Source organism: Gorilla gorilla, chromosome 10, assembly GCF_029281585.2.
Source record: "Gorilla gorilla gorilla isolate KB3781 chromosome 10, NHGRI_mGorGor1-v2.1_pri, whole genome shotgun sequence".
NCBI lineage: Eukaryota > Metazoa > Chordata > Mammalia > Primates > Hominidae > Gorilla > Gorilla gorilla.
In genome coordinates, this window is record NC_073234.2 from 22,671,593 (window position 1) to 22,689,721 (window position 18,129).

General features: G+C 46.4%; 1 protein-coding gene and 1 pseudogene across 1 annotated transcript in view; one reads left to right on the forward strand and one right to left on the reverse strand.

Annotated features, from left to right (window-relative positions):
• The window catches only part of LPCAT3 (lysophosphatidylcholine acyltransferase 3), a 42,362-nt gene extending 34,693 nt beyond the window's left edge, over nt 1–7,669 (reverse strand). The window contains exon 1 of the mRNA XM_004052608.5: nt 6,980–7,669. Within this exon, the coding sequence (XP_004052656.1) occupies nt 6,980–7,130 (151 nt within the window). The 5' untranslated portion in view covers nt 7,131–7,669. The remainder of the gene's footprint in view (nt 1–6,979) is intronic.
• Nucleotides 7,670–17,411: 9,742 nt separating this feature from the next.
• Nucleotides 17,412–17,717, forward strand: LOC109029026 (large ribosomal subunit protein eL37-like; annotated as a pseudogene).
• Nucleotides 17,718–18,129: the final 412 nt, after the last annotated feature.

An 18,129-nucleotide genomic window follows, 5' to 3' on the forward strand; every position in this document is an offset into this window, starting at 1 on the left:
AAAGTGCTGGGGTTACAGGCGTAAGCCACCGTGCCTGACCTGGAAAATTGTATTTAAAAGAAATTCTTGGCCAGGGGCAATGGCTTATGCCTGTAATCTCAGCACTTTGGGAGGCTGAGGCGGGTGGATTGCTTAAGCTCAGGAGTTTGAGACCACCCTGGGCAACACGGTAAAACCCTGTTTCTACAAAAAAATACAAAAAAAATTAGCCAGGCATGGTGGCTCACGCCTGTAGTTCCAGCTACTCAGGAGGCTGAGGCTAGAGAATTGCTTGATCTGGGAAGCAGACGTTGCAGTGAGCTGAGATTGCACCACTGCACTCCAGCCTGAACGACAGAGTAACACCATGTCTCAAAAAAAAAAAAAAAAAAAAAATGAAAGAAAGAAAAAGAAATTCCCAAACGGGAAGGTTTAGATTATGATGAAATTTGTGGCTATGAACTAGAATAAAGTCTAAACATGTAGAAGTAATATACCTAGACTTTTAAAATTGGAAGGGTCCTTGAAAGTCATTTAGGACAGTCTCCCTATTTTATAGCAGTAGAATTTTTGGACCCTGCTTTGTATTATGGTCAGAAGTCTCTTTGTTTCATTAATGCTGCTTAATTTTCATCTAGCTTACCTTTGGTCTCTTTATATAGTGATTCCAGTGCTACCTGAAGAAAGCTTTCTGCACTGAATAATGGATTTTTTTCTGAAGGGCCAGACCTGACTTTGGTCCAAAGGGAACTAAACTGCAGGACCTCCTTTGATTTTAAAGGTCGCTAACTTTAGTGATGCTAATTCTGAACCTCTGAGGGATGAATTGTTACCCCCCAGCTGCAATTTTTGATCAGTCTAACAGCCAAGCCACCATCATGGCCAAGACTAGGGAACACTCACAGTAAGCAGGGTGGCCATCTGCTCCATTTGGCCAGCTCTAGCTTTGGACACTGAGAGGTGGCTCATATGCTGATTGCATCTTGGTTTAACCACTGAGAGTGAAAAGAGAAAAGGACACCAAGGGCATTTATCTTTTCCACCCCCACATGCTCCTCCCAATCTCAGCGGTAAAGAGCAGGAACTCTGGAGTCAGGCAGAACTGAGTGTGACTTTAAGAAAGCTACTCAATCTTTGTAGGGCTGACTTTCCTATCTGTACCAGGAGATCTTAACAGCACTATAATTACCTCACGGGTAACTGGCAGGTTTAGGTGGGGAACTGCCTGTTGACCATTTAGGACAATGTCTGGTACACAGAAAATCCTTAATAAATGCCAGCTATTACTATTATCAAGGGGTAGCAACATTAACATACCCAATCAATGTGAATAAGATCCTCTTCTCTGTATAACCTTTTCCATGGCATTTCATTCCCTCCCTGAGTCAGTTATGATACCAATACTGTCTCCTAAAACTCTGTCTTTAGCCCAGCTTCTTTCCTGAGCTCAAGCCCAGGCTTCACAACTCCCAAGATACCTGGAAGTGCCCTTGGAATCTAAAGTAAACCCCAAACCAGATCATTTCCTGGCACTTAAGAGTATCTGATCCTCCACTTGATCTCTGGCATTGGTCAAAGATACCCTTATCTTTCCAGCTACTCAGGCAGGAGGATGGAGTCTTTTTAAAATTATGACTTTATCCTCCAGCTAATAAGTTGCCAAGTCATTCATTCATACATTCACCTATTCAAGTATTTATCGAGCCTTTTCTACAAGCCAAGTAATGTGTTAAACTCTGGGTACACTGTGGTAAACAAAACTTCCATGGTTTCTGTCCTCATCTACAAATATATAATTACAAAGTGTAATATATACTTGGAAGGAAATTCCAGTCAGTATGAGAAAGTGTAACAGGGGACATAATTTAACATGAGAGTCAGGAAAGAACTCAGAGGAAGATGAAAAGGAGTTTGTCAGGTGACTGAAGGGCACTCCAGGCAGCAGGTAAGCGTGTGCAAAGGCTCTGAGGTAGGGAAGCCTTCATGCCTTTCCTGAGGAACTGAACAAAGGCCACGTGGCTAAAAGGTTGTCAGCTTGCTTGGGACGAGGCTGGGGCAGCAGGCAGGTATGGAAGTCCCTGAAGGGTTCTGAGCAGGAGAGGCACAGGATCGGATCACTCTGGCTGCTTTTGGAGAGTGGACTGAGGGGGCAAGAACAGAATTAGAGACTAGTCAGGAGGGTACTCGGGTGGTGCTGGTGACAGATGGCTGGTGGCTGTGGTGATGGAGAATAGTAGATGGATCTGAGACACAATCTAGAAGTTGTATTGATAGGATTGGGTGACTGGGATGTGGGGAGTGAGTGAAGAAAGGCAACAAAGCTGATTCTTGGGTTTCAGGCATGAGCAGCTGTGTAGATGACAGTGTCTACAGAATCTACCTTTCAAAAGGTTCCGGTATTCCTAGAACATCTCACAGGAGATGCCCACTTTCTCCTCTCAGTGCAGCCACCCTGCCTCCAAGTCATTATAACTTCCTCTCTAGATCACTTCTTTCTCCTTAGTTTCCCTACTACTTGTCTATGCTGACTTCAAATCACCCCAGGCTGTATTATCTTTTTAAATACAGCTCCAGCCATATTATTCCCCACTCAAAAATCTCCAATGTTCCCTATCACCTACGTGAGTACAAACTCTTTACCTTGGCTTTAAAGGCTCTTTAACCTACAGTTCCAGCCTGATTTTCCATCACTTCTCTAAAGTCCTGTTTTAGTCACACTAGACTACTGACTGTTCCTTGGCTGTGTTGCCACATTCACACCTCAGTGCCTCTGCTCATGCTATTCCTTAAGTCTTACCATCTCATCATGCTGAAACCTTACTCATCTTTAAATGAAATGTCCCATCTTTAAATCTCACAAAGCTCTGTACCTCTCTTATGGTGCTTAAAATTTACTGGGGTTATTAGTATACTTATCTCAGGCCCATTTCCTGTACCCTAACAGACCATAATACCTTTGAGTGCAGGGCTCCTGACTCATACTACACCCACTGCTCCTGCCCTTGCAGGGTTAAGAATACTGCTTTACCTGTAGTAGGTGCATGTTACTGAATTTATATGAGCACTTCATGGTATTAGTTACATTAAGGAGTGATGAGATCCTAGTTGTTGAAGGGGAGATGTTTTCTGGTAGTATTTGCCAGCACCAGGGCTCATGGCAAAATTCCTCTTCAGCATCCTTCCATCAAACTCCTTGCAAGCATACACCACACAAACATAAACACACTCCTTTTACAGTCTTCTGACTGCTCAAAATACTCCAGTGTAGCAGTCCACATAAGCTTACTTTTTCTTTGAAGTATTGAATATTAAAAATTGCAGCCTCGGCTGGGCGCGGTGGCTCATGCCTGTAATTTCACGCCTGTAATTCCAGCACTTTGGGAGGCCGAGGCAGGTGGATCACGACGTCAGGAGATTGAGACCATCCTAGCCAACATGGTGAAACCCCATCTCTACTAAAAACACAAAAATTAGCCAGGTATGGTGGCGTGCACCATAGTCCTAGCTACTCAGGAGGCTGAGGAGGAGAACTGCTTGAACCTGGGAGGCGGAGGTTGCAATGAGCTGACATCGAGCCACTGCACTCCAGTGTGGGTGACAGAGCGAGACTCCGTCTCAAAAAAAAAAAAAAAAAAAAAAAAAAATTGCAGCCTGTAACTCAAGATTTTTCAAACTGTTGTAACTCATTAACAAGTCATGAAATCAACTTAGTGAGTTATTATTAAGGGCAAGTATTCTTTCCTGAAACTTTTTCAAATATGTGTATACACATACATGTCTGTGTATTCTGGGTCACAATGTAAAACATATTTCTTACGATGGATCTTAGTCAAAAAGGTTTAAAAACCAGTACTTTAATGCTCTGCATTCCACCCCAAGATCAGCACACAGAACTGAAGTAAAAAAAGTAAGATGTTAAGAAAATAGTAATTAGACTATCTGATTAAAACGTACACTTGAAAAATGTGAATGATATACCTAACTCTTCCCTTGGGGTATTTGCATTTAGGGAGGGGTTTTTAACCTGAATTAATCTAATCAGTGGAAAGTGAACCAGAAATCATTTTGGACTACAGGCTTTCTTGGTACCTCCAGCAAGGATTTCCTCCAGTATCCCAGTTCCCTGAGAGAGCTGGGTTCAAGAACCAGGAACTCCACTGCTGAAAGGCTACTGGTTTCTAGGTTACAATACACAGAAATGGTAATAACCTTTGTAAGGGAAACATATTTACAACCAAAATGCACTCCTACCACACACACATCAAGCTTAATCAATTTATATATATATGTATGTATTTAAACTGTGCCTACTAGGAATATAATCCTACCCGTCCACATGATGAGCTATACCTGATAGGAGGCAAGTTGAAGCCTCAAGTTGATCTAAAAATGAGAAATACTATGAATTACTGAAGGCAACAGGGTATGTGAGATAGGAAGGCAGGGTGTGGGAAATGGTAGAATGAGCAAGGGGGCTCGGGAGTGTGGTAGATGCATTACACCAAGTGTTTATTACTTTGATGATTGGTGGTAATGAAAGAAGATGAGAAGAGGAGTGGGATATGGAGAAAACAATTTCCTAGTCATCTGTATGCCCCGTGACGGTACACAGCAATAGCCCAGCAGGAGTGCACAGGCAATATGTGATTATGTCAACAAACAAAAGTTGAATTCTTTATGTCAACAAACAAAAGTTGAATTCCAAGTCCTAATTCCAGCCCTAACTCCATTTAACAGATTGCCCCTTATAACTGGTTGCTACTCGTGTTACATTCTGAATTTATTGTTGAGAAACCAACAGTTTCCTAACTGATGAATGTAATACAATTTTTTTTTTTTTTTGAGACAGGGTCTTGCTCTATCCTTCAGGCTGGAGTGCAGTGGCGCCACGGCTCACTGTAGCCCCAAACTCCCAGGCCCAAGTGATCCTCCCACCTCAATCTCGGGAGTAGCTGGGACCACAGGCATGGCATGAGCCACCACGACCAGCTCATTTTTTTATTAATTTTTTTTTGTTTTTGGAGACAGAGTCTTGCTCTGTCGCCCAGGCTGGAGTGCAGTAGAGCTAACTTGGCTCACTACAACCTTCACCTCCAGGGTTCAAGTGATTCTCCTGCCTCAGCCTCCCAAGTAGCTGGGATTACAGGTGCCCACCACCATGCCCAGCTAATTTTTATATTTTTAGGAGAGATGGGGTTTCACCATGTTGGCCAGGCTGGTCTCAAACTCCTGACCTCAAGCGATCTTCCCGCCTTGGCCTCCCAAAATGCCAGGATTACAGGCATGAGCCCCTGCGCCTGGCCTAATTTTTTGTAGAGACAAATAAAATGTTGCCCAGGCTGGCCCCAAGCAATCCTCCCACCTTGGCCTCCCAAAGTGTTACGATTATAAGCATAAGCCGCTGCGTCCTGTCAAATGTAAACACTAATTGCTAATTACAATGTCAAAAATAACTGGGTCAGAAACAAGGATGAAAGAGTAGGAAGTTCAAAGCTGGTGTAGTGCAAATAAGCCTAGACTAGGGTGCTGATAAATTTGGATGATGTCTGGGTGACACTGAGCAAACTGCACAACCCCAGTTCCATTCCATCTTTAAAATCTTACGATTCCACAGAGGAAGAAAAAGGTGATCTTTATTTGGAAGAAAGGAAGATCTTGGTTTGATATGTAATAGGAAAGTAACAATGCTATTAGGCAAGGTTGTTTAAATATGAATTAATGCCTATCCCATTATCTAGATTGGGTTAACACCCTCTGGTGATATTATATGTCAGTGTTTCTACTGAATACTGGATAAACGCCAAACTTCTCTCTGGCATTTAAGGCTTTCCACACCTGCCCAGCTTTATCTCAAACTTCTCATGGTTCAGACCTCTAACCCTCTGCTCTAGCCCCAGTCCTGTTTCCTTATCACCACTTATAGCTTTTGCTTAATCCTTCCCACCCACCCGCTCCTAAAGTTCTATAACCTTCATAAAACGTTCCAACTGCTTAAATTGTATGTGTATATATGTACAGGTACTTCCCAATCTTGGCCTTTCTACAGGACTTTATGGCAATCCTATGTGGTAGGCACTGTTGTCCTCATTTCATAGATAAGGAAATTAGGCCCAGAGGGTTTTGCGGCCTGCGTAGGGTCCTTCAGTTTGTGAGCAGCAACAAGGCTGGGTCTGATTTGTTTGCCTTCAAAACCCATACTTTTTTCCATTGTACTATGCTACCTCCATGTATTAAACCATGGAGTGAGGATGCGGTAAAAAAGCCTATAAACCAGTTGTAATACAGCTTGTTGTGGCATAAATTCAGATACTCCACATCCTTTGAACCACACGTGTAATAAACGCTTGGAATAGTATGGATCGATTTTAAGGAGGTTGTTAGTCCTGTTTCCCAAGTCCAGCATTAAAATGATATGCCAGGGTAAATGACAGGTAGGTGGCTTGGAAAATAAAAAAAGCAACATGGTATAAAAAGAAAATAGTAGGACCGGGACAGAAAAGAGACGAAAGTAAAATATAAGCTGGCAATACACAAAACAGACACTCAGAATATGAAATACGGAATATGGGGCTGAAAAGGCCGAAAGGGCTAAAGTTAGGGGCTCTATGCCTACCGATGAGATGCGCGCGTGTGCGGGGTGGTTATTAATGACAGAGCAGGACACATGGCCAGACAGTGGAACTCAACAGAGCGACAAATAAAGACAGGTCGTGGGAGCAAGGGTAGAGCCTGGCACAAGAGGGCGGGGGCCCGACTGAGAGGCCAGAGGGCATGGCAGGGGTTGAAGAGAAAGATGAAGAGGTTCAGAGGGCACAGCGCCCCAGACTCGAGACAGGACTTCTGTCTTCCCTCAGTAGCTGTTGGTGTGCTTCAGGATTCACACCCGCAACCGGCACAGCCCTCCCGGGTGGCTCCGGGAAGAGAGGGAGGTCCTGTCCCCATTCCTCCCCTACTCCCCGGGGACTCCGCGAGGGGCGGAGGGAGGCAGGAGGGTCCTTACCCAGGAAGATGGAGATGATCAGCCGCAGCGCCTGTTCTGACGCGCCCAGGGACGTCGCCAACTTGTTAAGGCTCAGCTCCTGGAAACCCGACTGCAGAACCCCCGCCAGCGCCACCACAGTCCCCTCGTCCCCCTCCGCTGAGGACGCCATCTTAACTCCGGGCGCCCCACAGGGACCCCCCAGCTCCGCGCGCCCCGAATGCGGGCAAAACGCTATCGCTTCACCCCCAATTCCGGCTCGGGGCCCGCCCACGGCGTGCGCATTGGCTGGAGGCCCGCCCCGCGGCGCCAGCTCACCCCGTTATTGGCCGACCTGCGCAGAGGGCGGGGCCTAGCGCGGCAAGGTAGGAAGAGGGCGGGTCTGAAGGTTTGTAAGGCAAAGGTGACTCCTGCCGAGAATGCACACGGGGAGGCTCAGGGCTGGGCGGGGCTTGGCGTTGGGACCCAGAGCTGCCATTGGAAAGGTCTGAGCCCGTGGCCCGGCGACAGTTCAACTCCGTTCGAAATGCTCCCGGGAGGAGCCCTCCGGGGCGAGCGCCCGGCCGGCCCGTTCGCTGCCTTCCCATTGGCTGAGGCGGGAGCAGGCGAGAGTCTGGGCGCGGGGGGGCGCCGCCCGCGCGCGAGGTTACTCCCGGTCGCCGGCGCTGGGGTTACTGGGGCATGTAACGGGGAGGCGGGAACGCCCGCGCCACCTTTCGCGCGCCCCCTAACGGCGCCTCCCGGCCCGTTCTTAAATTCTTAGGTTGTTAGACTCGTCGCCTTCACTCCCGGAGGTTCAGCGGAAAGCCCAGTGCCCCAGGAACAGACATTGTCTGCTCCTTTTATTTCATGGATCCCTTTTCCATGCAATTTCCTGTAGTAAAACATGACCTTCCCCCTAGAGGCGATGAAATTAAGATATGCCTATTTAACACTTATTATTTTAATTAAAAATTCAAATAATTTTGCACTGAGTAATACATGTTTATGATAAAAGTTCTAACAGTATAGAAATGTAAAACAGAAGAGTCCTGTTTCCCCTCCCTGCTTTTCATTCTCACTTCCTACAGGTAATCCTGTTAAGATTACGCCAAAAAAAAAAAAAAAAAAAAATCTGTCGAGCACTTACCATATGCCAGGGACTGTGCTGGGCTTGGGAATAGAATCAGGAGCCCAGAGCCACGGAGTGGGAGGATGCACAAATAATAGCATCAATTAACGTGTTATTGCAAGTGAAGGTAAGTGCTCTGAAGGAAAGGGTCAAGGTTCCGTGAGAGTATGTAACAAAGGAATGCTAAGAGTTTCTTGCAATAACTCTTAGTTACAATAATTTGTGGCGCATTCTTGTAAAATTACAGCTTATACTTCTATAGCACTTGCACTTTATAAAGCACTTTTATCTGTATTATTTCACTTGCTTTGGCTGTGCAATAGAATATTTATTATGATGATGTCCTCTTACAGACACAGAGGCTTGGAGAAATTAAGAAACTGGGTAAGTTCCTTTACAAGTAAGCGGCAGGCAGAATTTACACCTAGGTCTGTCAAATTCCCTACCCCTACTCCCTTTTTGGGCAAGATTTTAAGAAACAAAATATTTCATTCACACGGAAAAGTAGAGGATAATATAACTTCTCCAGGTTAAGAAACAAACATCACCTATACATTTGAAAAGGGATATACCTATCCCTTCCTGAGGGCATTTCCCTCCTTCCTTTCTCAGAGGTCACCACTTTGCTGACTTTGGTATTTATCAATCCCATGCCTATTTTAATACTTTACATACAGCATATATCCAGAAAGGAAAATTAGTATAGTTTTGCATGCCTTATATTGGCCGGGCACAGTGGTTCCTGCCTGTAATCCTAGTACTTAGGGAGGTTGAGGTGGGAAGATTGCTTGAGCCCCGGAGTTGGAGACCAGCCTGGGCAACATAGACCCTGTCTCTACAAAAAAAAAAAAAAAAAATTAAAATTTAGATGGGCATGGTGGAACATGCCTGTAGTCCCAGCTACTCAGGAAGCTAAGGTGGGAGGATCACTTGAGCCTGGGAGGTTGAGGCTGTAGTGAGCCATGATCATGACACTGCGCTCCAACCTGAGAGACAGAGCGAGACTCTGTCTTGCAAAAAAAAACAAAAATTGTATATATAGGCCTGTAATCCCAGCAATTTGGGAGGCTGAGACGGGTGGATCACCTGAGGTCATGAGTTAGAGACCAGCCTGGCCAACATGGTGGAACCCTGTCTCTACTAAAAATACAAAAAAGTTAGCCAGGCGTGGTGGCCGGCTCCTGTAATCCCAGCTACTTGGGAGGCTGAGGCACGAGAATCACTTGAACCCGGGAGGTGGAGTTTCATGTGCGTCCGTGTGAAGAGACCACCAAACAGGCTCTGTGTGAGCAACAAGGCTGTTTATTTCACCTGGGTGCAGGCGGGCTGAGTCCGAAAAGAGAGTCAGCAAAGGGTGGTGGATTATCATTAGTTCTTATAGGTTTTGGTATAGGCGGTGAAGTTAAGAGCAATGTTTTGCGGGCAGGGGTGGATCTCACAAAGTACATTCTCAAGGGTGGGGAGAATTACAAAGAACCTTCTTAAGGGTGGGGGGATTACAAAGTACCTTCTTAAGGGTGGGGGAGATTACAAAGTACATTGATCAGTTAGGGTGGGGCAGGAACAAATCACAATGGTGGAATGTCATCAGTTAAGGCTATTTTTACTTCTTTTGTGGATCTTCAGTTACTTCAGGCCATCTGGATGTATACGTGCAAGTCACAGGGGATGCGATGGCTTGGCTTGGGCTCAGAGGCCTGACATGGAGGTTGCAGCGAGCTGAGACCATGCCATTGCACTCCAGCCTGGGCAACAAGAACAAAACTCCGTCTCAGAAAAAAAAAAAAAAAGCTGGGCATGGTGGCTTACCCCTGTAATCCCAGTATTTTGAGAGGCTGAGGTGGGCGGATCACCTGAGGTCAGGAGTTCGAAACCAGCCTGGCCAACGTGGTGGCAGGTCTCGATCTCCTGACCTCGTGAAACCCCATCTCTACTAAATACCACAAAAGAGGTAATCACCAAACAAAAACAAAAACAAAACTAGCCGGGCATGATGGCAGGCGCCTGTAGTCCCAGCTACTTGGGAGGCTGAGGCAGGAGAATTGTTTGAACCCGGGAGGCGGTGGTTGCAGTGAGCCGAGATCGCACCATTGCACTCCAGCCTGGGCGACAGAGTGAGACTCCGTCTCAAAAAACAAAACAACAAAACAGCTGGGCATGGCTGTGTGAACCCCACATATCTGAGATGGTCTCAGTTAATTTAGAAAATTTATTTTGCTAAGGTTGAGGATGCGCACCCGTGACACAGCCTCAGGAAGTCCTGACGACATGTGCCCAATGTGGTCAGGGCACAGCTTGGTTTTATACATCTTAGGGAGACATGAGAACCAATATATATAAGAAGTACATTGGTTATGTCCAGAAATGTGGGGATAGCTCAAAGCAGGGAGAGGGCTTCCAGGTCACAGATAGGTAAGAGACAAATGGTTGCATTCTTTTGAGTTTATGGTAAGCCTTACCAAAAGAGGCAATCAGATATGCATCTATCTCCATGAGCAGAGGAATGACTTTGAATAGAATGGGAGGCAGGTTTGCCCTGAGCAGTTCCCAACTTGACTTTTCTCATTAGCTTAGTAATTTTGGGGCCCTAAGATTTTCCTTTCACATTTACCCCCTTTTCTTTTCTTTCTTTCTTTTTTTGAGACAGAGTCTCACTCTGTCACCCAGGCTGGAGTGCAGTGGTGCAATCTCAGCTCACTGCATCCTCCGCGTCCTGGATTCAAGCAATTCTCCTGCCTCAGCCTCCCAAGTAGCTGGGATTACAGGCACCTGCCACCATGCCTGGCTAATTTTTGCATTTTCAGTAGAGATGGGATTTCACCATGTTGGCCAGGCTGGTCTTAAACTGACCTCAGGTGATCCACCTGCCTCAGCCTCCTGAAGTTCTGGGATTATGGGCATGAGCCACCATGCCTGGCCAGGATCTGCAATGTTTTATGTATGTATGTATGTATGTATTTATTTATTTTTTGAGACGGAGTCTTGCTCTGTCGCCCAGGCTGGAGTGCAGTGGCGCGATCTCCGCTCACTGCAAGCTCTGCCTCCCGGGTTCACGCCATTCTCCTGCCTCAGCCTCCTGAGTAGCTGGGACTACAGGCGCCCGCCACCATGCCTGGCTAATTTTTTGTACTTTTAGTAGAGATGGGGTTTCACCGCGTTAGCCAGGATGGTCTCGATCTCCTGACCTCGTGATCCACCCTCCTCGGCCTCCCAAAGTGCTGGGATTACAGGCGTGAGCCACCGGCCAGGCCTCAGCAATGTTTTAAACAAAAAGTCAAAAAGATTAGTTCAGTCCATGCAGTTAATTCCTGTTCTGCTTGATATTCATGAACATTTTAGCTCCCCATTAGTCCCAAAAGTTTTTCCTCTATTCCAATGTAACAATCTCCAAAGTTATAAAAAACCTGCATTCAAGAGCACCTGTTAGAGTTTTATAGCCGATTATAAAACCACCTTCTAAAGAGGATCAAAACATTACAGTTGTCCCTAGATGACAAAAAGTTTTAGGGCAGCCATAGTCAAAGACACATTGACAAGGAAATTTGTTACTTCTGTGGTACACAATAATTTTAACATAATGATTTTGATTATTACTGATAATGTACACCAAGTCATATCAGAATTACAGGAGTTTCCCATAATTTTGGAACACATACCAATATCATATTTATACAAATACAGTCCAAAGAAAACCAAACACCATTTTATATTTGACAATGCTTCTTGTATCATTTTTGTAACAAATAAACCAAATTATGTCATTTTTAGAATTTAGGGAAACTAATATCTTAAAGGAATAATTAGGTCAGAAAAAGACATAATTTATCATTTGATTTTGGAAAGTTTGTCAAATATCAAAGCTTTACGACACTTGATATCACAAAATAGGAACACAGGTCATTGTAAAATAAGTCATTCATTTAACCAAAGTGATAACTGAAGGATTTAAAAAAAAAAAAGGTAAAAACCATCATTCTTTGAGAGGGGAGACAATTTTCCAAATGATAAGCCTTAATAAAAACAGCATGAAGCCAATTAAATTTGGTTTTCAAAATTTTATAAACCATCTATAAAATTTTAATCTTGACCATAAAATATAACTTCCGTAAGCCTTTTACAACCTTTATAACCTTTATTGAGGAGTCAGTTAATGCTTCAAGAAAACCTTGTTAATCTGACACAGGGGCCCATATGCTAGTCTTGCATCAGTGTGTCTTTGACATTCATGATTAATTTATAGAGAAACTGAACTTGTTTTATCTTTCAAAAGCAGCCCTTACAATCTCATGTGCCCACCTCTTCTGCAATAGCCTCTGGGCCTGAGGAGTTGAATAGCTTTAATTTCTGGACTTGGTGTCTATTTTTTTTTTTTTTGAGATGGAGTTTTCCTCTTGTTACCCAGGATGGAGTGCAATGGCACATCTCGGCTCACTGCAACCTCTGCCTCACAGGGTCAAGTGATTTTCCTGCTTCAGCCTCCTGAGTAGCTGGAATTACAGGCATGTGCCACCATGCCTAGCTAATTTTCTATTTTTAGTAGAGACAGGGTTCCTCCATGTTGGTCAGGCTGGTCTCGAACTCCTGACCTCAGGTGATCCACTCGCCTCGGCCTCCCAAAATGCTGGGATTACAGGTGTGAGCCACCATGCCTGGCTGCTTTTTTTCTTGATATTTGTTAGCAAAAATTACTGGAAGCAGTTTGAGTTCAGCCAGCAAAGCCAGAAATATACCTTCACTGTCCTACCTTAGAGGTATATCAACTCTCCAGCTCATTTTTTTTTTTTTTTGAGACAGGGTCTTGCTCTGTCACTCAGGCCGGAGTACAATCATGGTTCTCCATGACTGGAGTGATACAATCATGGTTCTCCATGACTGGAGTGATACAATCATGGTTCTCCATGACTGGAGTGATACAATCATGGTTCTCCATGATTGGAGTGATACAATCATGGTTCACTGTAGTCTTGACCTCCTGAGCTCAAGTGATCCTCCCACCTCAGCCTCTTGAGTAACTGGGACTATAGACATACACTACCATGCACCACCACACCTGGCTAATTTTTATTTTTGTAGAGATGGGGTCTCATTATATTGCCCAGTCTGGTCTTGAACTCCTGGGCTCAAGTGATCCTCCTGGCTCAGACTCCCAAAGTGCTAGGAGTATAGGCATAAGCCACCATGCCTGTCCAACTCCCCAGCTCTATGTCATAATTTAGTTTTCTGGGATCTTGATTACCTTTCCCTTCCACAAGATATCACATTGATTGCCAATTGCAATCACCATTACACTGATGACATTATGCTGATCAGACCCAGTGAACAAGAAGTGGCAACTATTCTAGACCAAGAAGTGGCAACTATTCTAGACCAAGAAGTGGCAACTATTCTAGACTTTTTTTTTTTTTTTTTGAGATGGTGTCTCGCTTTGTCGCCCAGGCTGGAATGCAGTGGTGCGATCTTGGCTCACTGCAACCTCCGCTCCCGGGTTCAAGCGATTCTTCTGCCTCAGCCTCCTGAGTAACTGGGACTACAGGCGCCCGCCACCACGCCCAGCTAATTTTTGTATTTTTAATAGAGATGGGGTTTCACCATATTGGCCAGCCTGATCTTGAACTCCTGACCTTGTGGTCTGCCCACCTTGGCCTCCCAAAGTGTTGGGATTACAGGCGTGAGCCACCGTGCCCAGCCTCTTCTAGACTTATTCATAAGAAATTTGTGTATCAGCGAGTGGGAAATAAATCTGACAAAAAATTAAGGATCTCTACTTCAGTGAAATTGTAGGGGTCCAATGGTGCGGGTCATGTTGAGAGATCCCTTCTATAGTGAAGGATAAGTTGTTGCATCTGGCCCCTCCTACAACCAAAAGAGGCACAACACCTAGTGATCTTTGGATCTTGGAGGTAACATATTCCTCATTTGGGTGTGTCACTCCAGCCCATTTACTGAGTGACCCAAAAAGCTGCTAGCTTTTAGGGGGGCCCAGAACAAGAGAAGGCTTTGCAACAGGTCCAGGCTGCTGTGCAAGCTGCTGTATCACTTGGGCCATGTGATCTAGCAGACCCAGTGATGCTTGAAGTGTCAGTGGAGAAAGGGATATTGTTTGGAGCCTTTGGCAGGCCCGTATAGGTGAATCTCAATGCAAATTGTTAGGATTTGGAGCAAAGCCCTGCCAGCCTTGGTGGATAATTACTCTGCTTTTTTTTTTTTTTTTTTTTTTTTTTTGAGGCAGAGTCTCACTGTGTCCTCCAGGCTAGAGTGCAGTGGTGTGATCATAGTTCACTGCAGCCTCGACCTCCCAAGGTATAGGTGATCCTCCTGCCTCAGCCCCCCATTGAGGAGCTGGGACTACAGGCATGCACTATCATGCTCAGTTAATTTTTTTTTTTTTTTTTTTTTTTTTAGTAGAGATGGGGTTTTGCCATGTTCTCCAGGCTGGTCTTGAACTCCTGGGCTCAAATAATCCACCTGCCTCATCCATCCAAAGTGCTGGGATTGCAGGCATGAGCCACTGCACCCAGGCTACTCTGCTTTTAAGACACGACTCTTACTGAATTTATTTATTTATTTTATTTTATTTTTATTTTGAGACGGAGTCTCGCTCTGTCACCCAGGCTGGAGTGCAGTGGTGCGATCTCGGCTCACTGCAAGCTCTGCTTCTTGGGTTCATGCCATTCTCCTGCCTCAGCCTCCCAAGTAGCTGGGACTACAGGTGCCCACGACCACGCCCAGCTAATTTTTTTTTTTTTTGTATTTTCAGTAGAGACGAGGTTTCACCGTGTTAGCCAGGATGGTCTCGATCTCCTGACCTTGTGATCCACCCACCTCGGCCTCCCAAAGTGCTGGGATTACAGGCGTGAGCCACCGCACCCGGCCTTTTACTGAATTTAAACTGCAGGAAAAAAAAAAAAAGAAAAGAAACAGCTCTCAGCCTGATACTGAGTCTCCATAGAGACTGAACACTTACCCATGGGCCGCCAAGTTACTATGCAAACTGAGCTGCCCATCATGAGCTAGTGTTGCCTGACCCACCAAACCATAAAGTTGGGCATACACAGCAGAACTCCATCATCAAATGGAAGTGGTATATACTTCAGTTGGGCTGAGCAGGCTATGAAGGCACAAGTAAGTTACATGAAGAAGTGGCAGGCCGGACGCGGTGGCTCACGCCTGTAATCCCAGCATTTTGGGAGGCCGAGGTGGGTGGATCACCTGAGGTTGGGAGTTAAAGACCAGCCTGACCAACATGGAGAAACCCCGTCTCTACTAAAAATACAAAATTAGCCGGGCGTGGTGGCGCATGCCTGTAATCCCAGCTACTTGAGAGACTGAGGCAGGAGAATCGCTTGAACCCGGGAGGCAAAGGTTTTGGTGAGCCGAGATCGCACCATTGCACTCCAGCCTGGGGAACAAGAGTGAAACTCTGTCTCAAAAAAAAAAAAAAGAAGTGGCCCAAATGTCCACTGTCCCGCCTCCTGTTGTCATGGGATCCTTGGGGTGTCACTTTGCCCACTGGAAACCTCTGTGGCTGGCGGTGCCTTCTGCCCGAGTACTGCTCATGCCCACTGGGCTTGTTCTGCCCACTTGGCCTGACAGGTTGTGGTCAGCTCACACTACTGGCCCGGATCCCACACCTGCCAAGGGTGAGCCAGGTGCAGAGTGGCAAGGGGTATGTGAGCGAGTGAGTGTGGGGTCTAGCCACTGCACACAGTCAGGCATGCAGGTTGCTGCGGCAGGGCAGGTGGCAACTTTAGATGCTGGCTCCATGCAAGGCTGCAGCTGGACCAGCTATATGACACGTGTCTGGACAAGGGGAACATGGTGGTGCCCAGAAGCTTGGAGACGCCAGGAACCATAGAGCCCCAAAGAGGGTGTCACAGCCCTGGCTCATGGAGCCCCTAGGTCTGGGCTCCCTGGAGGGCCCCACAGCTCTTCTCTCCTTCTTGTCACCCACAATGTGGCAAGCAGGGGACCATGTTTCAGGCCTATTTGTGTTACAGCCCTTTCAGTCCCACCATTCAGCAGGTCCTGAGTTCTTGTCCCGCATCCAGGAAAAATGAGGTATGCAGACAACTGGAGGGTGAGCAAGGTGGAGAGGAGCTTCATTGAGTGATAGAACAGCTCTCAGGAGACCTGTAGTGGGTAGCTCCTTTCCACAGGTGGGTGGGTCATCCTGATGAGTGTCCAGCTCTCCGTGGAAAGGAGACCCATGGTGGGTAGCTCCTTTCTGCAGGTAGGTTGGCCCAACGGCTGTCCAGCTCTCAGCAGAAAGGAGACCTGTAGTGGGTAGCCCCTTTCTGCAACTGGTAGTCCCAACACCTATTCACATCTGGCTGAGTCCAGGTTTTATGGGCTCAGAAGGGAGGAAATATGTGCTGATTTGTCCATGGGTGGCTATGGGTGGGCCTGGAAAAAGCAACATAAGTTCTCACTCCAGGTCATGGACTCCACCCAGTACTGGCAGCCTGGCTTCAGGACATCCGTGGCCTGAAGGTGGGGTTTCATCAGAGACCCACCCCTTTTCACCCAGGAGGCTGTCTGCCTCCTGCCACCATTAACGTGCCACCCAGGCTATTTGTACCAAGGGGTGCCTGGAGGCCTGTACTGAGCTTCCCTTGGCGCCCCCACCTTGGTCTCCCTCCTGTGCTCACTGGTGCCCAAAGTCTGGAGAGAACTGAGGCAGGAGGGGGCTGGCATGTTTGTGGTGCCCTGAGCATGTGCACACCCGCGGGGTTGTGACAACACCAGGCTCAGCTTCAACTTTGCTCCAAAATTGGAGCGTGTGCTGGGAGAGGGGAGAGGCCAGGGAGCATGAGCAGACACTTCTGAGCCTGCAGGAGCAGGGTGGCTTCCTGGCCCACTGAGAGGACAGGGATGCCCTGGTCCAGAGCCATGGCTGGGTGGCTGTAGCTGCACCCAGGAGTCCAGGGCTCCTGCCCTGCCAACTCAGTAGGGGGCGGGGCTCCTGCATGTTTCTAGCCCCCACTGGCTTCACAGTGTGCGCAGCCCTGGACTCACCTTTCCCACTGCAGCTAGCATTCCCACAGTGGCTGCTCCAGACGGGCCAATGCCACCATCACTGCTACACTACATTTGTCTCCTAGATTGCCCCTGTGACTTAATGGGGAGTTGCCTGTGATCAGTTGACAGAAGGGAAGACTTAGGCCTGGTTCTGCATGAACATATGCACCACCCAAGAGTGCTGCAGCACTACAACCCCTTTCTGTGACATCCCTGAAGGACAGTGATGAAGGAAAGCACTCTCAGTGGACATAACTTACATATTTAAATTTTTTATTAAGAGACAAGGTCTCCAGTCTCTTTGGTCTAGCCTGCAGAAGTGAGATGATGAAGGGAATGTCGTTTTTCTGAAAGCATTGCAATAAGACACACATGTTGTGCCACTGCTGCGGCTCTAAGGCCTAGCACCTTCAGAAGTCTACTTGTGACAAATGTGACTACCCTGCCAAGTGCAAGAGAAAGTGTAACTGGAGTGCAAAGGCTAAAAGACAAAATACCACCAGGACTGATTGAATGAAGCACCTAGAAATTGTATACCACGGATTCAAGCATGGATTCTGTGGAGGAACACCATCTAAACCCAAGAGAGCAGCTATTGCAGCAACTAGTTTATCTGAAGAATTTCAATGATTTTTCACTATTATTGTCACTATTATTATTTGTCAATAAATGCCATGGTTTAACAAAATCTAAAAAAGAAACAAAAAGAGATGGGATCTCACTTTGTTACATTACCAACAGGTTCATATGCCTCCTGCACAGTAATAGACCAATTACACTGAGACAGCAGGGATGCAGAAGAGAAAACATTTAATTATCATGGGCAGCCAGATGCGGAGCTGGGAGGAGATTCTCAAATTCATGTCCTCTAGGAGTTCTGAGCTGGGGTTTTTAAGGGGATTGTGGAGGATGAGAGGCTGGAGAATTGGGATCGTTGATTGGGCAGCACAAGAGAGAGAAAATAATCAGGACGTGGAAACTGCATTCTTTGGTGAGTCAGCTCCTCATGGGGTCCTTCAGACCAGCTGGTGTTGGTGGGGTC